Raw genomic sequence first — 23,307 nt, 5'->3', positions numbered from 1 at the left:
AAGAATGATAAATAAAGAACTCTTCTATCTGGGCAGCCTGGGTGGCTCAGCGGTTTAGTGGCACCTTCAGCCCAGAGCGTGATCCTGGAAACCCAGGATCGAGTCCGTTGAGCTCCCTGCATGGAGGCTGCTTCTCTCTCTGCCTGTGTCTCTGCCTCTCTCTCTCTCTCCTCTCTGTGTTTCTCATGAATAAATAAATAAAAAATCTTTAGAAAGAAAGAAAAAGAAAAGAAAAAAGAAAAGAAAAGAAAAGAAAAGAAGAAAAAGAAAGAAAGAAAGAAAGAAAGAAAGAAAGAAAGCAAGCTCTTCTATCTAAAATGACAACAGCATTTGTGGGGTCGAAAAGTACAATTTATAATTGGGTGAGTAGCTCTAAATGTTAATCAAGTTTAAATCATTTCCATTACTTTTCTGGTGACATATTTCAGTGGAAAACTTGAGTAGTCACTATAGACAAGCCTGAAATGACAACTGTAAGTAACAACTACGTGCTTCAGATCCAATTTTCCCCTCTGGATGACAAAAAAGTAACATTCAAAGTTAATGAGCAGTTTTAATATATTCTAGATGTTCCCTTCTGAATGTCAACCTCATGGTTTATGAATCATTATTTTATAGGTAATTTACATACCTGGCCATTTACTTCTCAGTTTAAAAATATGTAACTTTCCCTTTCATTCAACCACTATTTTTTTGGACAGCTATCGTGAGCAGACTCTAAGTGAGACATAGAGAACCTAGCAGAGAACATGGCAACTACTGTCCCTGATCTTGGAGCCGAAGGGCAAGTGAGGGGGAAGATTAAACAAAGAATACACAGATGCTGAGTGAGAAAGGTACATGTTCTTATTGGAACATAGAGGAGAGAGCCGAAAATAGTGTCAAAGTCAGGGATGGTTAGTCCTAAGGGAGTGATGTTTAAACTAAGTAAAATAAAAAGATGTTATTCAGGCAAAATTGGAAAAGATGTTCCAGGCACAGAAAAGAACGTATCAAAAGCTCCAGCTGGGACAGAGTCTGAGCCACGGAGGGCACAGACCGAAGGTCATTGTTGCTGCAGCACGGATTTCAGGAGTGCCAGGGGCACGTGAAGGAGTTATAAGTAGACAAGGAACGGATAAATGGATGCTGAAGTTTTGGTCTTTATCCCAAAGGTAAAGAAATACTTTTGAGGGGTTGTAAGCAAAGGAGTGTCATATTCAGATTTTGTTGTTGTTGTTGTTTGCACCAAAACAAAACAAAACAAAGCAAAGCCACATCAGATGTTTCACTTGTTTGTAATTTCAGCAAAAAGTTTTAAGAGAGTGTTCGATTCCGGTTAAAGTGTTTTAATTACTTGTGGATTTTACTTAGCCCATATTCTTCCTGATTTCCTTAATCGTGGCTAATTGAAAATTGGCTGAACTGAAGATACTCTGTGGGAGAACTTAATAAAATGAGGTATCTAACAGATGAAATCCTGATTTGTACTGAAAACTGAAGAACATATAAGTAACAGGCATTTTGATTTCTGATGGGAAATGGAGAGGCCCTGGTAAATATCAGTCATCCAGAGCAGCTATTTTGCTTAATCCCATAAACTAGTTGCAGATGTTGGCTCAAACAGCTAGGCTTTGCATCTGTAATTTTAAAATTGTCTCATATTTCCAAACCTGACTCCGTATGCACCGGAAATCGGTGACATGAATTATGAACTTCAGGAAGAGGAGAAGCACAAGAAATGCCAGAAGTGATAGGAGATAATATTCGGAGCAGTGGTCGAGCTATGTGCACAGGATAAGTGAAGGATGACACGGTTCCTTCCTCCAGGACGTGGATCCTGCAACCAGGCATTTGAAAATGAAACCCTGCAAAGTGGATGTACCAAACAAGAGGAAGTCATTTATAGATAGTTGAGTTCTCAAAAACAAATCCTCCTTTTCCTTTTCCCCTCCTCCTCTTTACAGCAGATCAACAGGAAGACCAGACTTGCTGGAGAAGTTAAAGATTTTTGAAGATAAAAAAAAAAAAAAAAAAAAAAAAACTGAGAACACTAATGCATGCTAAAACTTTCTCAACTTAATTAAGAAGATCATTTTTAGTAGACTGGGTCAGGAAATAATAAAGTGACTATTATACTAAATTTTATTTATATTAGTGCTTACTCCTAAAAGACAATTATAAAAAGTCAATAAGGACTTGAATTAAAACTTAGAAAAGGAGCAGGGAATAGCAGAACTCCATAGATAAAAGAATTCATATTATGTTGCAAACAAAGAATAATCATGGGCATTTGAAATGACTTAAATTGGGATGCCTGGCTGGCTCAGCAGTTAAGCATCTGCCTTTGGCTCAGGGCGTGATCCTGGAGTTCTGGGATCGAGTCCCGCATCAGGCTCCTTGCAGGGAGTCTGCTGCTTCCCCTGCCTGTGTCTCTGCCTCTCTCTCTCTCTGTGTCTCTCATGAGTAAATAAGTAAAATCTTTTTAAAAAAATGAAATGACTTAAATTATGATGATGACTGAATTTCATACTCGTATTTCCCATTTCATATTTATATTTCTCATTTTTATTTATGTGCACTCTTCCCAAGTATTGCTCCTTTCAGGCAATATAAAAGACAGTGCATCAAGTAATCTTCCCACAGGAGCAATCCATCGCAGGCTAAGAGTGTAAATAACCTCGCCAGAAATCAAGACAAAAACTTCAGCCAATTATTTGGTGAGGTGAAAGCATAATGCAAAGCTTTGAGGAACTCAAGTTCAATTATGAAACTAGGACCCTCATTTCGTGGAGAGGGAACATTCATTCATTCTATAGAATTCAGCCTAATGGAATCTGTGAAGTGGGGAATGGGTTGGTTGCTGAATCAAAAAAATTTCATAGTAACTTTAGGGGTAAGACATTTTCTTTCTTAGTTTCACTAAAATTCTATAGATCTACATTTTAAGAGATCGTCTCTGAGGGATGTCTGGGTGGCTCAGTCAGTTAAGCATCTGCCTTTGGCTCAGGTCATGACCCTGGCGTCCTGGGATGGATCCCCAAGTTGAGCTCCCTGCTCAGCAAGGAGCCTGCCTCTCCCTACCCCTCTCCCTCTGGTTCTCCCCCTACTTGTGCTTGCTCATGAGCTCTCTCTCTCTCTCGTTTTCTGTCAGATAAGTAAATAACATCTTTTAAAAAGAGAGAAAGAGAGATCACCTCTGAAAAGTCTTATTTTCTGCACTTACATAATTAGGGAATATATGTTGCTAGGCAAATAAACCACATTGGTCTTTCCAGGATTTTTCAGATAAATCTCAGACCAGCATTAACTCTTTCAAACTATTAGTACTACTGCAGGTAAATCACAAGGAAAATAGATAGTATTAAGAATTACTATTAATTTTCTTAGATGAGAAAATGATGATGTGGACATAAAGCCGGATGACCTTTTTCTTAAGAAATGCAGCTAAAGTATTTAGAGATGAACAGTCATGATACCTGCAACTTACTTTCAAAGAGTAAACACACACACACAGATATAGCAAAAATGACCAAAAGTTAACCACTGCCAAATCTAGATACTAAGTATATATGCTTATTCACAGTACTATCCTTGCAATGAAGCAACCTTGACAAAGTCACTTTAAGACTGTGACTCTCCATTACCCAACCATTGAATGGGGACAATGATACCCAAACTTTCATAAAGCTCTTGGAAGTGTTTGGTGAGACAATCTATGTAGAAACCTTGGTTTAATGCTTGTCCCCCAAAAGCACTCAATAAATGCTAAATATTAGCGTCATTAGAAGACGGTGACCTGAAACTCCCCTGCCCTTTAAATACATAGACGGAGTTCTGCCATGTTCGTGTTCAGAATTGCTCTGGCCTTTTGCATAATACAAACTACACATGAGAGATCAATGTGTACTATTAAACCCTTGTCTACGACTTCATGTAAAGATGAAATTTCACTAAGAAAAATCACAATCACATGCAAACTACTCCCGAGAGAAAGTTAATGTGATTCCACAAAAGCCATGAGAGACCTGCTTATTGAAATAAATGTCTGAAGACAGAAAATAGAGAGGGACTCCATGAAGGGATGAAGGATTTATGGCAAACAGAATTTGTAACTGACATGTAGAGCTACAATCTGGGAAATATGAGACCCTAAGATTAGAAGATATATACTTTTTTGAGAAAAAAATAAAATTGTTCTCAAATGGGATTATTTCATTACAAAACAAAATTTTAAAAAATAATAAGATGTCCCAACAATTTACACTAATGCCAGGATTAATGCTTTGACATTTAGGTACCTTGACAATGAGGCTCGAGATAAAATGAATCTCTAGAAGAGAACCCACAGGCTGACCATCAAATCCTCCCCTACCTAATTGACATGGTCAACATGAGCTTTCTTTTCTGTGAGTATATATCTCAGCATTCTCTTGGGTGAAATATCTTAAGAATGTAAAGATGTCTCTGTATTTTGAGGATCCTGGGATAAACATTCCAACTAAGGAAAACTGAGATGTGATTGCACTGAGGACAAAAAGATTCATGCTGTAGGGACAGAAACTACAATTCGCCTTGGTCATGGTGAATTGGGGAAATACTTATGTAGGGTGGATTTGATTTCAACATGGGAAGCATTGAGCAAAAATAACAACAACAACAAAAAAAACTCTATCAGAAATACATACAAAAATTTCCCAGCTTCCTTTTCTATTTTCACTGTTACAGTGAACCAGTGACATCCTTTCAAAAGGACCTTCAGGTAAAGAACTTGGACTTCATCACCAACAAAATATCCCAGGACACCTCTGTAGTCACTGAAGTTGTCTAATTTTTCTTTTGCTAATCTCTTAATTTGCTAAATTGAAGGAACCGGGGTTTCCTCAGTATAACAAATACAGAATTTAGCATCTCTACACTAGAGTCTCGGCATGTAAACTGGCCAATGGCTAAAAGCCCTTTCACTCCTCTTAATAATTCCACTTGGTAATGACACTGAATTTCACCATCTTCTTAAGGCTCCCATGTAACTCCCACTCCCAGGCAGTCAGCAAACACCCCAGCCTCCTGTTTTATCAAGCAAATGAGATAATCAGAAATAAGGCATACAATATCCTTTACTCCTCAATTTCTGTGACATTTCTCTTTTAATAGGAAGTTCAGTAGTATTGCATATTTATTTATCTTCTATTTCATTAATTTATAAATATATTCATTTGTTTTTATAAAGAATAACTTTATGTCATAGGCAAAATAAACTCATCTTCCATTAAATAACAAGAAAACTAATTCAATGGCAAAAGAATCATCCCCTAATGGCCAAATATGGTTTATACCAGAAAAGCAAGGATAGTTAGTAAATCTACCAATATAATAAATACATAATTTGTTCAATATGTAAGAGCATAATTATCTCAACTAAATGCTCATGTCTGAGACAGGATGTCATATATAGAGAATAGACTTATTTATCATAAGAAATAAATATATCTTAAACTAAAAGCCAACATCAAATGCTAATAAACATTCATTCCTATTAAATAAAATATTCCCATTAAATAAAAATATTCCTATTACAAAAAGGTAAGATAAAAATTATAATTAAATGAAAAACTATTAGAGAATCTAGCAAATTCCATTAATTTTGTGCTTAATTTTTAAGCACAAAATAAGTGCTTAAAAATCAATAGTTTCACATTGTAATAAACAATTAGAAAGTATACTTTAAAAACATCCCTTTCATAATTGCAACATAAGGGTATTTCCAAATAATTTTATATTTTAACAATAAATGTGCACTTACCTATATTAAGGAAAAAATAGGAAATTATAATAACTTGGAATCACCCATCCAACCGGAGGGAATTTTTAAAAGAATGTGAAAAAATATAACTTCTTCCCATATTAACTTATAGGCTTTATAAATATCTTACCAAAATTCAAATAGAATTGCAGTTGGAATATAACAAGATTTTAATTTTCAACTGAAAGAATGAGTAATCTTAATACTTGAAATCTTTTAAATCTTAATTTTTGAAAAAGAGGAGTAAGGAAAGGAAATGACCTAACAGATATTAAAATGTATTCGACAGCTGCATTAATTTAAAAGTGGGTCACTGTACAAAAATCAACAAATGTTGGGACAGGATACAAAACCCAGATACGGATCCTAGGATAAGAGTTCATCCATGACCCGGACTGAAGCCAGGATTCTACCATTTATCCAATGTATGACCCAGGGTGGACTAGTTAACTTTTCTAAGCTTTAGTTACATCATTTATAAAGTGGAAGGAAGAATGGAACCTACGTTATAGTGTTGTTGTAGAAATCTAAGGAACGTACCTAGTGCAATACCTAGCCACAGAGTAAGCTTTCAAGAAATATGGGCTACTCTGATTATTACAATTATTGCTGACATTTTTATATGATCAATAAAGTGGAATCAGCTGTGATGGATGGATCATTCAAACAATTATATTTGGACATTTGCTCCTTTGGAATAAAATTTTAACAATTATTATATTATTATTGGCACTATCAATAATCATTGAGTTGTTATAATGTGCATAGCACTGTTTTCAGTGCTTTACATACACAAATGCATTCAATCACATTAATACTAACAGGTAGATACAATCAATAATCATATTCCTTTTGCAAATGAGAAAACTAAGGCACAGAGCCATTAAGTAGCTTGCCCATGGCTGGCAAGTAGCAGAGTCAAATATTGAAGTCTGACAGTCAGGCTTCACAATTTATCATGCTCTCAATACCTACACTCTGCTCCCCACACCTTACCTTCACCTATGATAAATTCCAAATGGATTACAGAGACAAATGTCAATAATGGATTCGTAAAAATCTATAAATAAATGGGTGAATATTTAATTGTTCTTGAGGTGGACCCCACCTTCCTAACCACAAAGGCAGTAGAAAAAAAAATTAGATAAAAAGAGCAACAGATATTACTACAAAATATGTTTTTTTTTTTTTTTTAATTTTTATTTATTTATGTATGATAGTCACAGAGAGAGAGAGAGGCAGAGACACAGGCAGAGGGAGAAGCAGGCTCCATACACCGGGAGCCCGATATGGGATGCGATCCCGGGTCTCCAGGATCGCGCCCTGGGCCAAAGGCAGGCGCTAAACCGCTGCGCCACCCAGGGATCCCTACAAAATATGTTTTTAAACGACCTCAAAAACCTTGTAAGTAAAATTAAAATGTACAAAAGTTAATGGGAAAAACATTTAATAAATATAACAAATGATTGATATAACTGCATAAAAATTCTGCGACGAATCAAGTATAAAAATTTTCAAAGAGAATATAAGCCAAGGCATGAACAGTTCATTCAGAAAAAAGAATACTAGTGATCAATACACATAAAAATATTTCTCTCACTAGTAAATTACAGATATAAATGACTGAGATTTAAAGGATAGAAATATGTGAGCAGCAGGAAAATAATTTCTTTTTCATATAGCTAAGTATAAAAACCTTAAAACTATCATAGCATGATAAAATATAAATGCCACAAAAATTGAAAAAATATGCCTAGATCAAAATTATAACTTTTTGTTTTGTGATATACAATAAAGATAAAGTGACAGATAAGCAGAAAATACTTGCACTACTTATAATACACAATATCCAAACTATTAAAAAAATCTTAAAGTCAATAAGAAAATAATGTAACAGTCCCTTCAAAATGGGCAAAGAGATACAATCAGATATTTATTTCATAGGACAGGGGATATAAATGTCTATTAACTATTTCATCTATTTCTTTTTTTTTTTTTAAAGGTTGGGATTTTTTTTTTTAATTTTTATTTATTTATGATAGTCACAGAGAGAGAGAGAGAGAGAGAGGCAGAGACATAGGCAGAGGGAGAAGCAGGCTCCATGCACCGGGAGCCCGACGTGGGATTCGATCCCGGGTCTCCAGGATCGTGCCCCGGGCCAAAGGCAGGCGCCAAACCGCTGCGCCACCCAGGGATCCCTATTTCATCTATTTCTTTAAAGATTTTTTTTAAGTAATCTCTACAACCAACATGGGGCTCAGACTCACAACCTCAAGATCAAGAGTTACATGCTCTACCAAATGAGCCAACCAGGTGCCCTGTCTCTTAAATATTTTGAAGGCTGCATAACTTGCAATAAGTGAAATGCAAATCAAATAATACATTATTATTTTCATCAAATTATCCAAAATTAGATAAAATATAATTATCCAGTGCTGAGAATTCAAGTACTCACATATGTAGTTGTAGGGTCTATAAACTGGTTCAGCTGTTTCAGGAAAAACTAGAAACAAAACAAGCCTATCCTCAGGGTAATCATTAAATTAACAATGGCATATCTACACTGTGTAATATACAATAATACTAGATACCAGTAAAAGAAGTTTAGTTGACTCCTGTCAGTGTGTTTACATGGAAAAATCTCTAAGACAAATCATTAAGTGGACAAAGTTAAATTTCAAATATATTTGCTAAGCATCTACTATACACCAGGTTCTAAGTATTTCAGACCCATCAATGAACAAAAGAGACAAAAGTCCTTGCCTTTGTGGAGCTTATAACTATAGGGTAAAATATGTACAACATTTGTGACCACTTTTATTTTTTAAAATCACAAACCATGTGTGTGTGTGTTTGGGTGTGTGTGTGTATATGTAAGTATATGTACTCTAAAATGCTAAGAGAGGTTATAGCTATGGAGATGAGTGGATGGGGTAAGAGTCAAAGGTATATCTGAAACGTGTTCATATATATCTTATGTAACAAGTGAAAACTATGGCTTCAAAGTCATATACTACTTTGAAAATTTGTGCTAAATTAGCTATCGGGGCCCCTGGTGGCTCAGTCAACTGACTGTCCAACCCTTGATTTCAGCTCAGCGGGGAGTCTTCTGGGATTCTCTCTCTCCCTTTGCCCCTCCCTTACTCTCTCTCTCTCTCTCTCTCTCTCTCAGATAAATCTTAAAAAAAAGATAGCTATGGAGTATACATAAGAGAAGGCTTGAACAACAACAAAAAAAACCCTTGTGGAGCAATTTCTGCCTTGTTAGAGTAATTACTCTATCCTGACAAACTACTTAAAAAGTCTCTGTGGCCAAGGGACAAGATGATGAGCTCACTGGTGAGGAATGGGAATGTGAGCAGCCTTATGCAATGAAGCTGCAGGAGAAGGGGGTGAGACATCAGGAGCTAAGCACTGGTACTCCCCTGGCCTGGAATCAGGAGCAGTAAGGGATGAGAGGTGGGGTGGCTGGGCAGCCAGGGTGGGTCTATCACAGGCTTGGCTGAGGAAGAAAACCAGCAACTTTTGGTGTTGGCTGAAGTAGCCACATTGTAGAATCCCTCTACCACTTAGGTGCCTATGTAGGAAAATAAAATGGAAACTTCTCTGAGATGTGGAATGATGATTAAAGAAGTGGAAATGAAAACAGTGAGAGCCACTCATTCAGAACCAAGGAAATGATACAATCCCAATGTCCATAAACATTGAAAAGAGTCATAAACAGGAAGACGCTAAGATGTCATTTATCTGTTAATTCAGGGGAACATTCAGATCCAAAATTATGGTGGTTAATAATAGTGAGAGAAAATAAAATGTTTAAATGTTATAAAAATTCCAGAGAATTCAAATCAACCAGGTGTTTAACTTACTGGGAATCAAACACATCAAGCTTTCTTTAAAAAAAGGGGGGTGGGGGAGGGAGAAAGGCAGAGGATAAAAGAGACAGAGGGAGGGAATGGGTGGCTGTGAGACAGCTAGCAGGAGAGAGGAATGAGGAGAAGCCCTTAGTTTGCCCAAGTGCCCTTTGCCCTGGAGAAACAAGATCATGCCTCTACTGTCCCCAAGAAAAGACCACAGCTGAAATGTGAGGCTACATTCTGCCCACTGAAGGCATTTTTCAAGGTAATTCTGAATAGATAGGTTTTTCTCCTCACTATTTTAAGCCCTAAACCTTCAATTAAGATGTAACTTAATTACTTAATTGTAATTGTAACTTCTTACTTAATTGTAAGAATACAGTAAGGGCATCTGCATATTTTCTAGAAAAAAACCTATGAGGCATACATTAAATGCTATTCCAAATAAAAGTCTAGATTTTTAAAGATCCAGAACAAATTAGCAGGCCATACATTTCACTCAGTGTGGTTTTCACAGATTCCATTGTCTATTTTATTAAAATAAAAATCATTGAATTTATTTATAAACTACTTCTAAGTTCTGGAGATATTTTCTTAGAATTGAGGGGAAAAAAGGAAACACATTCTAACAGCTATTATAGTTTTTCATTTTTAATCAGTGCTATAAAGTGAACATTAGTATTCCCCCCAAATATATATATTGAAACCATAACCTCTAATGGGATGGTATTAGAAGGTGGGGCCTTAGGAGGTAATTAGGGTAAGATAAGGTCATAAGGGTGGTCCTCCCATGATGATATTAATAATACCCTTATAAAAAGAGGAAGAAAAGGGTGCCTGGCTGGCTCAGTTGGTAGAGCATATGATTCTTTATCTCAGGGCCATGAGATCAAGCCCCATTTGGGTATGGAGCCTACTTTTTAAAAATAATTTAAAAAAAGAGGAGGAGACACAGGATCGAACCATCTCTCTTCATGTACCAAGGAAGGGCATGTGAGAACATAACCAGAAAGAGAGCCCTCACCAAAAACTCAACCACAATGGCACCTTGGCCTCAGAATTCTAACCTCCATAACTTGAAAAATAAATTTTTGCTGTTTAAGTCACCCAGTCTACGGTATTTTGTTACAGCAGCCCAAACTGACTACCACAATCAGATTAATGTATACAAATCTAAGTTCATTCTATTCAGGATCGATCACCTTTAGATTAATAACAAATTTAAGGTATAAATAAAACTAACAGTGAATGGATTTCAGCTATAATGGAAACTGAGATTCCTGATGCAATTTACAATTTAAACTGTTAGAAGCAGTGGCTAAACACTATAATTAAAGGAACAAAAACTAAAATCAAATCACCTGGATTTGAATCATGATGCTGTCATTTAGAAACTCTAAGTCTGGACATGCTATTTGGCCTTTCCATGCCTCAGCTTATCTGTAAAACTGAGATGATCAGGGCACCTACCTCAGGGGGTTGTTGGGAGGAGTTAATGAGCTAACGTGTGAAATACATGAAACACTGTTAACTAGTCCGTGTTAACTGTCATGATTTCTACAGAACTGATAGGAGTAGTACACAAGGTTATTATTTTCTCAAAACAGAATAATAAAGAAAATAGCCTTTTAAAGCTCCCATGGTCCAATTATAAAATTCTTACTTTAATAAACGATTAAAGTTCAGCATCCTGTATAGCTAAATCCCAGGTAAAAATCTTATTATAATAAGCCATTAAAAAAAAAAGAAAGAAGAAAAAGAAAAAAATTTGTAAGGGGCCAAAGTGTAGTGAGCTGAATACTGTCTCCCAAAATTCACATCCATCTGGAACCTCGGAATGTGACTTTATTTGGAAATAGGATCTTTGCAGATATAATTAGTTAAGGTGAAACCATAATGATTTAGAGTGGGTTCCAAATCCAATGACTGGTATCCCTAGAAGAAGAGGAGGGGGCACAGAAATAGACACATACAGAGAGTAAGTAGCCATAAGATGATGCTCAGACTGGAGTCAGCCTGCCACAAACCAAGGAGTGCCGGGAGCCACCAGCCGCCAGGAAGAGGCAAGAAAGATTCACTTCTAGAACCTTCACAGGGAACATGACCCTAAAGACACTTTGATTTCAGACTTCTAGCCTTCCAGAACTGTGAGAGAATATATTTCTCTTGTTTTAAGTCACTCGATTTCTGGTACTTTGCTACAGCAGCCCTAGAAAACTAATACGCCAAAGAAAAGGGCAGTCTCAGAATAAGTTTATACACCTAAAAATTTAAATAACAGACTAAGTGGCAACAAACAACACTGTATTCCCTTAAAGGATAGAAACACACCTAGTCACAACAGATCTTATTATACATGATACATGCTAAAGCAGCTGTGATATATGCATGTATTGGCATGACAAGTTAGATTCCTACTGGCTTGAACTGCACAATTTTAGAAATGTTTCCTAAAATGCAATCTATTATATCTAATAAAAATTACATTTACATTTCTTTGATAATAAGGGGCATCTATATAATATATAATAAATACAGAGAAGCACCATATAGTCGTAAAAATATATATTGTATATATAAAACTATATATTGTATCTTGCCACAAATCTTTGATAATTTTTAATTATTAAGTTACTTCTTCTAAAAATACAAAAAAAAGCACTGAAACACCAGTATAACATTGACAGGGTTTTCATTTAAACTGGCTACCTTGAAGATCAACAGAGAGCAAAAATTAAATTCTTCCTACAAATAATGTTTTTTAAAGTACTTTTAATTAAAAGAACTTGATGAAGAAATCTAACTGGTTCTAAAAATTTATAATATATATTCAAAAATACATTGAACTGCTTATTAGAATATTGGGGCGGAGGGTATCTTTCTTGTTCTGCACTCAGAAAGCTGTCTTCAAAAATTAATCCACAAACCATATGGATATGCAGAATTCATTGTTGCTTTGTAGCAATCTTCCCATTTCCAAAGGAGGAGAAGGCTCAATTAGAAAATAAAAGCAATTATTTTAACTATCTTTCTTTCTTTTTTTTAAAGATTTTTTTTTTATTTATTTATTCATGAGAGACACAGAGAGAGAAAGGCAGAGACATAGGCAGAGAGAGAGGCAGGCTCCATGCAGGGAGCCTGATGTAGGACTGGATTCCCGGACTCCAAGACCACGCCCTGGGCCGAACCTCTGAGCCATCCAGGGATCTCCCTTAACTATCTTTCTTAAAGACAAGCAAAATAATACAAATATACAGCAATAACAATAATAATAACAAGCACTTTATATAGGGCTTACTATCGGCCAAGCCCTGCTGTAGGTACCTAACTTGTATTATCTCATTTAATACTTACAAAAACCTCATAAAGCAGTTACTATTTTTTATCACCTTATTTAGAAACCTGAGGAACAGGAAGTTAAATATTTGCTCCTGGCCACACACAGTGGCTTCAGAGTTCTAGCTCTGAAGAACCACTGCATTATACTACCTCTCAATACAGTCAACAGAAATGTTTTTTGGAAAGAAAGAGGAAAATGAAGGGGGAGAGAAAATCAGAGGATGAACTGGGAAAAAAAAAAAAAAAAAACATTAATCAGTAAATAAACCATAGGGTTTTAATAATGTGGTATTAACCATGTTATATTTCTTTAAGAAGAAAATATACCTAAGAATCCTATTATCCAAATGAAATTGTTGTGAAGACAAACAATGCTCAGCAAGTACCTGCAGCCATCATCTCTAATACACATCCTCCAGGGTCTACTCCCTCTTCTTTCAACAATAGTTCAGACTGTTGTCAGAGGAGCCCAGCCCAGCCCTACTCCTTAGGTCGTGTGATCTGGCCCCGAGCCAATCAGTATACTTCATCCTGTGGAACCAGGGATTGGCCCACGAATGAGCACAGATCCACACCTGATCAATCAGAGTGAACTTCAGGAGTCTTTCTGAAACTTCTGGGAGGAAGATTCATTTATTTCTGCTGGACAAAGTAGGAAATCCCCTGGAGGCTGATAGCTGTCATACTGCAGTCCTTTGAGGCCCAAGAGCAGAGCCAACAGCAAAGAAGCAAAAGTAAAAAAGGAAAGAGTTCAGCCAGTTCATCATGGTTCATTCCAACAGTTTGAACCACGGGTACCTTATTTCCGAAATATTCAAACATGTAAACTAATTAATTCACTTTTTTCCCCAAGGTCGTGTAAGTTAAGCTTTCTGAAATTTACACCTGAAAGAATACTCATCTAGGTAACAGTACCAGGAAGTCAGGTGAGTATGGGAGTTGAGTGTCAGATCCCAAAGGTAGAATTAGCTAAACTGACCAGGGAAGAGAGAGGGATGGGCAGCGCCCTCTGCTGTAGCCCAGGAAGTTGGCAAACTTCCTAACCAGTTATAAATTAGCCAAGTAAACTCTCACCTCTTTTAATATTGGTCCCAAACCATGTACTTACAGAGGCTGAATAACTAGGTAACTTGGTAGGACAATTTCCGGATGTTGGGGTGTGTTGATAATCTTTTGAGACCTGTAGGGGGTCCTACAGAAAAGAGACTAGCTTTCAAGAAGGTAGGGAGGAAAAAAAAACCTGTTTTGATGAGAAAGGTCCTCTCTGCTTGTAGCCAACAATTCAAGAAATTTGGGAATCCAAATAATGTGGAGACCTGTAAGTTTGGGAAAGCTGAATTTCATACTCCAATCTCAAGTTAGCAATAGAAGGCACATTGGTGAAAAACAAAACAAACAGGCCCAGGACTAGGAGGTACTCTAATATTCAGGCTCCTGCAAGCACCTGCTCTGTTCCCTGCCTAAAGAAAAATTCTTCCTAATTTTACAATTACAGTTCGATGCAGTCTGGGCCAGTGAGCATGTCAGCTGTGCCTTCCTGCCCTAGATTCTGATAACTAAAGGAATGAATTATCAGCCATGTAATCCTCCTGGCTTCAATATATCCTAGGCCTTAAATCTCAGAAATTTTATCCCCATTTCTCTTCAGCTGCCCATGGCTTCTGAGGACAAACAATATTCTACCAATATCCACAGTTATCATTTGTCATTCTCCTTCTCCAAATATCTGCTCCTTCTTATTCTAATAACCCCTGTGACTTCCAGGGGCATTCTCTTGCCAGCCTTGAGATACAACATCCCACTCCCTGACGTCACCCTCCAATCCTACCACCTTTTCCTCATCATCCTGGTATGTTAGTTTCCTTTTATCTGAGGTTTTGCTTTCTGTGGTTTTGGTTATCCACTGTCAACTGCAGCCCAGAAGCAGATGAGCCTCCTTCTCATGCTATACCATGGTGCCTGTGTCATTCACCTCACTTCTCATCACAGAGGCATTTTATCATCCCACATCATCACAGGAAGGATGACTACAGTATAGTAAGATATTTCAAGAGAGACCACATTCACACAACTTTTATTATGGTATATTGCTATAATTATTCTAATTTATTACTTATTGTTATTCTCTTGCTGTGCCTAATTTATAAATTAAACTTCATCACAGGTATGTATAGAAAAAACACATATACGTAGGGTTTGGTACTACACATAATGTCAGGCATTCATCGGGGCTCTTGGAGTGGGTCCCCCACAGATAAAAGGGGACTGCTGTACACTCTTTCTCCAATTTCAGTAAACTCTTCATTCCTCTGGCTTGCTCATTTCCTTTCCATTCTCAGTCCATCTTTTGTCTTTTTTTTTATTCTGGGCACAAGTTCAGATTATATTTCCCCAAGGCCAAGGCCTTTGTTTGTTTCTGTTTCCCCAAGGCCAAATGATTGACTTCTGATCAATCAATGGAATGGAAATGCAAAAAATGTGTGACACTTTCAGGCTTGTCCTTAAAAACTTCCTTCACTCAGGCTTATTCCTCTTCCCCATCTGCTGGAAGAATAAAGAGGATTCTAAAGTCCATGGCCAACCATGTAAAGCGGGATGCCCCCCACCTCCTACCACCAGCACCTCAGTGACCTTCACTGAATTAAATTGTTGTTTGTTAAGTTATGGAGTTGACCTCTGGGGTGGAATTGGGATTGAACTGAAACTCTGGGATTGTTTGATATTTGGTTAACGTTTCCTAACTAATACAGCAATCAAAACTATTCATATGAGATTATACAATCCTTTATTTCAACCTATCTTCTCAAAATTTCCCTTCTGTTCCCTTGACTACATTTGCTGCCTCCCTGGAAAAAACTCATCTCAGCTCAATTCCATTGTCTGGTTTCTCAGCTTTATTTTAGCTGAAAGGTACAAAAGTAACGCTACCTTTTAGCTATAGAGTAGAAGAGTCATTCACAAGACCAAAAGGACTGGTAATGACTCAGGTGACCCCCAGCACCTCACAGGACCTCCTACCAGTCCACTTATTTTGACAACTTCCCCAATGATTCTTGATCTCTAGGAAACATTCAATATTAACTGGTCATTCCGCCCCCCCGCTCCTTGAACCGATCTCTTCTGTTGGCTCTCACCATACCGTTTTCCAAGTCTGCCTACCTCTCTTTTACTCCTTAGATTCCTTCTCAGTTTCTCATTCTGCCCCAACTCTTTATTTCTCCATTAGCCTTTAAATCCTGTATTTTCTTCCATGCTTTTATCCACTGGAGGCAATTTCATCTACTTCCATGATTTCAACTACCACGTATACACTGAGAGCTGTAAAACATATTTCCAGTCCAGACAAGTCTTGAAATTTAACCCTATTGACATCTCCAATAGGCACCAAAAAATGTATCTGAAACCGAAATCATCACCTTTTCCCCTAAAATCTGCTTCTTCTTCCCCTGCACTCCCTTTGTCAGGGTATGTCCTGAGCCATTGCCTGGAAAGAGAACTCCCTTCTCCCAATTCCACAACTATTTATAACTCTTCCTACCCTCTAAATGTATTTTGGATCTTTCCTGTCTACATGCCAGTTGCTACCAACATTTGTATTTTACCTGAATCATTTCAAAAACATCTTCACCAATTTCTACATTTCTAGTTTTACTCCTCCAAATCATCCCATATGGCCGACACACATCTTTCCACCATACAAATCAGATGATATCCCTTCCCTAAAAACTGTTCAATGGCTTCCTACTACCTTTGAGATAAATAGTTCTCTGTCTCTTCTCAACTCTAGACACTTTTATCCAACAACTCTCTGGACACTTTTACTTCCTTCTCCCACAGTAACTCATATTCAACATATCTACCCTTCCTAACTGAATCCAAATCTGAGTTTCTCACTATAATTCCTTCTCCATGGAGAGCACCATTATCTCACCTGTCCTAAATCAGATATCTAAACAGCATTGCTGATGATGACAAGTCCTCTCCCCAACATCCAGTTCATCACAAATCCTCCTCAGTGCATCAGCTTCTCCTCAAATCCAGCACAAACACCAAGCCCAGATCACCATAATCTCTTGTCTGCAACAGCCTCCTAACTCATCTCCTTTTTCTAACCTTGTCCTCCCTTCAAAACCTTTTACATACAGGCAGACTCATCTTGCTAAAATTTATGATTGTACTTGAAACCTTACAATGATACTCCATGGCTTTCAGCATCACAAAAAAAAAAAAAAAAAAAAAAAAAAAAAGCTTCAGTAGAGCTGAGGCCCTAGTGAAGGAAGATGAAAAAATAATTAACAACATAAGAAGATAATAGATAATGTCAAGACACAAGAGAGGGAAGGTGATTTTAGATCTAATGGTCAGGGCCAGTATATTCCCGAAGTGACATTTCAATGTGACCTGAAGGACCAGAAGAAAGTTGCCTTGAAAAAAAAAAAGAGGTAGACTTCAGTTTGTTTACTTACCATCATCCCCCATGGGCTGTGAGGTCCCTGAGGATAGGACCCATGAATTATTCATCTTTCAGTTCTAAACATCTACCACAGTTTTTTATACTCTTAGGTTTTGAATACTTAACTGATGAGTGAAGGGATGAATTAAGGTTGCATTTAAATTATCGGGCAGTGTAACTTTAAGCTAATCGTGTGCTCACATTTTTTTGTATAAATGTTGACATCAACTTGTGGAAATTTCAAGCCAACAAATTTCTGGGCAGCCATAAATGAACAAGATAGTCTTTAAAGAGGGGTTTTGCTTTCCTTAAATCCTTCTAAAATATTTCAGAGCAGACTCTGTACAGCAGGATCTTTTATAACCAGGAGCCCAAAGGGAATATCACAATGGATGAACCATCATAGCACAGGGTATTTCAGCCCCACCAACCATAAAAAGCAGCATCAGTTAACAGTCTGGGCTCCAAGGGTCCCTGGCTTTGAGCTTCTTAATCGGCAAAAACTTCAAACCAACCTCAGACATTCAGATTCGTAAAGAAAATGATTTCAAATAGGTATGGTTCGTTTCTGCTAAGTAGCAAAAAGTAATAAAAGATTTTCTAAAATATACTGTACTGCCTGTAATTACAGAACTTGATCCTGGAATATAAGATATTTAGGTTCATAACCCCTTACTTGCAAAGTAAAAGGTTTGGGGGGTTTTAAAAATTTTTTTAAGATTTTATTTATTTATTCATGAGAGACACATAGAGACAGGCAGAGACATAGGCAGAGGGAGAAGCAGGCTCCCCACAGGGAGCCTGATGCAGGACTCAATCCCAGGACCCCGGGATCACAACCTGAGCTGAAGGCAGACATTCAACCACTGAGCCACCCAGGTGTCCAAAAGGTTTTTGTTTAAAACAAATAGGGGCACCTAGGTGGCTGAGTCAGTTAAGCAGCAACTCCTGATTTCAGCTCAGGTCATGATCTCAGAGTGGTGAGATCAAGCCCTGTGTTGTGCTCTGCACTGGGCCTGGAGCTTGCTTAAGATTCTCTTTCTCCCTCTGATCTGCCCCTCCCCTGCCTCTCTCTCTCTCTCTCTCTCTCTCTTTCCTTCTCTAAAAACATTTAAAATAGAAAAGTAAAACAAATAAACAAAACAAAACAAAAATTTAGCAGCAAAATATAACCTGATATGAAAATGTTTATCTCTCATTTAATCCACTTAGTGTGATGATTGTTCATTTGCTTTAATGAAGAAACATAACGTGTTTAATTAAAGGGTGCTGACTCTTGACCCCACATGAATATTGGGTAATATAGGATATATGCAATATATTTTTCTTCTAAAATTCAAAAATATACTTTTCTTCTAAAATCCAAAAAATTCTGACATTAATGGCACAGCTGGCCCCAAGTGTTTTGGGTAGGGATCTATATTCTGTTATAAGACTCACCCAATTCTATTATCTTGAATTAAAGACTTCCATACTGTGTGGGCTTTGAAGTACTCAATGAAAGTAAAGTCACAGAAACACAATTAGCATTATTTCAGCATTTGGAAGCAATATATAATCGAAAACTGTTCTGAATTTCCTTTCAGATTGGTTTTAAAATATGCATTCATGCCACTATACTATTGCTTTTCCAATAAATATAAACTTCTATGAGCTAGAGCTTCCGATCATGAAGAAAGTTTTATGTATAAATCCATGACACATCAAGCCTTAATCTGGGCATTGCAATCTTCAGAATAATTTGCCAAAGCTTCTAATTTCCCCAAACGTTTCATTGTTCTCATTTGATAACTTTTGTAATTTTCTTACATTTTTATATTTTTATTCCGAAAGTTTCAAGAACAGCACCTGCCTGCTGAAAGCAAGGGAAATACTGTTTGCAGGGCACACATCCAGTACCCAGATGCAAACCTCTTTATGGAAATTACTTCTAATTCTCACAATCATCCTACAGATATATTTTTTATTCTTCTTTTCTATTCTTTTCATCATACAACTCAGGTTCAGTTTGTCCCAGGTCCCAGTGCTACTAAGTGACAGAGCAGAATTTGAACCCAGTAATGTCTAGTTCCAAAGTCTTTCTTCCAAAACGTCAGGGGCAAATAATTGGCCCAGGCTCCAATCTCATTCTCAACTTGAGCACAAATGAAAAAAGACTTTAGGGCTGCTTCATCTGTGGTACAAATGGGAGCGTAATGTTGTTGTTGTTTAATGCCTATGCCAGTAATTTTATAGTATCTCTACACTTCCATAAAATGAAGATAGGATATCTGGTTTTAAAAGATTCAACTTTAAAGGCATATAAGATAACAATCGATGTGATTTTGGTTTTGTTTTATTTTTTAATGAATACATATAATTGAGTAGGCTTATCAACATATACAACAAAATCAGATGTTTAATATTCACCCACCTTTTAGAAGCACCAACTACATTTATTGGAAATATGATTATACAAGTTGTAGAGAAAGGCTTATGCCTCATAACAACATAGCACAAAGAGACAGAGATGAAGATCATTAATGATTTTAATTATTTTAAGGCCCATTAAAATTAGAGAAATATCAAAGCACCCACAATGTTAAGGGTTTATTATTATAGCATTTTAGAGTTAACTAGTTCATACCTTTCAATCACAGCAAGTTATTAGCAGTGAAGGGATGAACCCTCTTAAGAGGATTTTTATTTCAATGATACAGTGTTACGGACAAGACAACCTAAGTTTAAAAAAATTAGTAGCAAGCGCTAGTTGAGTTAATCAGTTAAAGACAAACTGTGCCCTTGGGAAGCTAAATGAAAAAGCAACAGTAAAGCTTACAGAACTTAGCTCGTACAATTTGCCTTGAAGGCGGAAGATTGGTTCCCTGAAATAGCAAAGAATTATATGCTTTAGTTCAGAAAAAAGTTTTTAAAATAAAGTCTGTTATTACCTCTTCTCCTTTCAAAACAATGGAAAAAATTCTAGAGCAGAGGTTTCAATTTGTTCAATAATTGTACCTCTGAATTTAAAAAAAACGTAAAATCATCATTGTTTTGACTTGAAAAGAAATAACAATACAAATATTCATTATCACATAAAACATAAAAGAAACAGCAAACTGTCAGAGTTAATGCAATCTCTGCAGAGCGCTATTAGTTAGAGACAGCGGGTCAGCCCAAAACACAAAAACCTAAAAGATCAGATCTTCTTAGGAATTAACATCTTCATTAACCAACAGGAATTTTTTGTGGCAGAGATTCAATCCAACAACTGCCATCTTTATGAGCTGTCCCTTCACTGTTACCAAGCTGTGCAAATGTGTGAACTAGTCAGCAGCACCAGAAGCTCATGCAACTACTCACCGTATTTTAACCTTGAACTGACTCACAGATTTGATGTTAAATCAAATTTAGGGGTAACATAAGCAAGCAAAGTAGGACACAAAGAGTCAATTGTGAAAAGCAGAGCAAATAGCAGAAAAGTTATCTAAAATAAATCATAAAGTGCATAAAATAGCAAAAATAAATAAATAAATAAAATGCAACACACTCCAAAAACCTTACAAGCAAAAACAAAACAAAAAGCTGCATTTTCAGCAAAGTTTGCACACGATTATTTTGCATTAAAAAATAATCAAGCGACTGAGTTCCAATTCTCTGGGGCAGGCATGCACTGATTATTCTAAAAATTCCTACCTGATTTCCAATTGTGTTTTTCTTGTGAACCTGACTGCTCCTCTGTTGAGCACTGAGAAAAGCAAAGGAGACCATCGCTGAAGAAACTCATGAGATTTTTTTTGGAACAAGTAACACATATTAAAATATATACAGGTTTTCAAAATGTATCAACAACTCAGGCAGAGCAAATACCAAAAATCCAGGCCAGTTTAAGTCTGGAAGCAAGACCAGCTCAGGGGAATTAGTACCAATTAACCACACCAAACCATAAACATAAATCACAGGATAAAAAGTTGTATTGCCACATTAATCACATGAGTCTGTGCAAGGACTTCGGGTATTCTAGGAGGTATACAGAATAGCTGCAGTGAAAATGAACGGTTCACATTCATTGAGTATGTTATGTTCTAAGTGTTTTACAGGTATTAGTGACTTTGATTTAAATTTTTATTTTAACTCCATGAAGTAGTTACTATTATTCTTCTCATTTTATAGGAGGAGAGAATGAGTCACAGAGAAGCAAAGTGGCTTTCCCAAAGTTCCTCAGCTAATAAGTGGTGGTATCAAGTCATCTGATTCCAGATCCCAAACTCGTGCTATTATCCAGTCTCACTGCTTTGAATTCCACAACATTCTGACAGTTCCCATAGTGATCTCCAGCTTGGACCTATATCCCCTAACTCCAGACTCATAAATGTTTTGGACAATTCACCCTCTCCACTTGGATGTCTAATGGGCATCTCAAATGTAATAGGCCAAAACTGAACTTGTGATCTCCTTCCTAAAACCTGCTCCACCACAGTTTTCCCCTCCTCAGGGGCAATTCCATATTTCCAAGTGCTTAAGCCAAAATCCTCTTTTTCTCTCACACTCCATATCCAATCATGACCAAATGCTATTGACTCTACTTTTTTAAATGTATTCAAAATTCAGGTGACTGGTGGCTTGGTTGGTTAAGCGTCCAACTCTTGGTTTCAGCTAAGGTCATGATCTCGGGATCATTAGATCAAGCTCCACATTGGGCTCCATGCTCAATGGGAAGTCTGCTGGAGATTCTCTCTCTACCTTTGCCCCACTAATACTCCTATTTTCTCTCTCAAATAAATAAATAAATAAATGTTTAAAATAAAGTAAAATTTATTTAAAATTCAACATTTTGGGGCACCTGGCTGGCTCAGTTGGTGGAGCATGCCGACTCTTGATCTTGAGATTATAGATTCAAGTCCCATGATGGCTTTACTTTTACTTAAAAGTAAAATCTTTTAAAAATTAATTAATTTACTTAATTAAATAAAATTCAACATCTTTTTACCACTCCCAATTGTTATCACATTAGTCCAAGCCATGGTTATCTTATTGTTTTGATCACCTATTTTGGTCTCTGCTTCCACACTTGTCCCCCAAACATCAATCCTTAACACAGAGGCCAAAGTGATCCTTTTTTTAAAAAAAGGGGCTTTCTGCCATTCTGCTCAAAACATTCTATACTATTATGCAATACTATTCTACCCAGGGTGAAAGTCCTTACCATGGTCCATAGGCCCTACTCAACTGACCTCCCACCCTCTGCCTCTTTAAACCATCTACTCTCCCCAACTTGTTCATGGAAGAGGTCCAGCCACACAGACTCCTTTCTTTTTTTTGGACCTGCCAAGCATGCTCCCACCTCAAAACCTTTATGCTACCTATTCCCTTTGTCTAGAATATGCATCCTCCATACATCAGCATGGCTCTCAGCATCACCTCTTTGAAGTCTTTTTTCAAATTTATCTTTTCAATGAGACCTACCATGATGACCCTATTCAAAATTGCATCCCTCCCTTCCAGTAGTCTCATCCTCTTTATACTGTTCTATTTTTCTCCATAGCACTTTATGCCTTCAAACATACTATATAGTTTACTGATTTTTGTGTGTATTATTTTCTGTCTTCTTCCATTACAACATAAGCTCTTGTGAGCAAAGGGTTTGTCTGTTCCATGCCCCCAGTGCCTAGAAACTATGTGGCACCCAGTTGGCTTCAACAAGCATCTGTTGAATAAGAAGTCCAATGAGATTGGTATCATTACAACATGAGCATAGAGGGATTAAGAGCTAGATATGACCCCAAAAATTTAACTCCAGAGCCCAGATATTTATGTGCTATGTTATTCTATATCTCAAAAGAATGAAGGCTTTCTTTGAGTAAACACTTATTGATACAAGAAATCACAAGTCATTG

At 36.9% G+C, this 23,307-nt stretch overlaps 1 protein-coding gene across 7 annotated transcripts in view; it reads right to left on the bottom strand.

Annotated features, from left to right (window-relative positions):
- The window catches only part of DNM3 (dynamin 3), a 553,762-nt gene that overhangs the window by 282,202 nt on the left and 248,253 nt on the right, over nucleotides 1–23,307 (bottom strand). For 5 of the 7 annotated variants that reach the window (XM_077901675.1, XM_077901673.1, XM_077901677.1 and 2 more), the window contains 2 exons: nucleotides 21,107–21,158; nucleotides 20,266–20,295 (listed from right to left, as the gene is read on the bottom strand). In XM_077901675.1, coding sequence (XP_077757801.1) covers nucleotides 20,266–20,295; nucleotides 21,107–21,158 — 82 coding nt within the window. The remainder of the gene's footprint in view (nucleotides 1–20,265; nucleotides 20,296–21,106; nucleotides 21,159–23,307) is intronic. The other 2 variants (XM_077901674.1, XM_077901678.1) reach the window with 1 other exon arrangement.

The sequence above is a fragment of the Canis aureus genome, chromosome 6 (genome assembly GCF_053574225.1).
Source record: "Canis aureus isolate CA01 chromosome 6, VMU_Caureus_v.1.0, whole genome shotgun sequence".
NCBI classification, from domain to species: Eukaryota; Metazoa; Chordata; class Mammalia; order Carnivora; family Canidae; genus Canis; species Canis aureus.
This window is presented reverse-complemented; position numbering and strand designations above follow the sequence as displayed.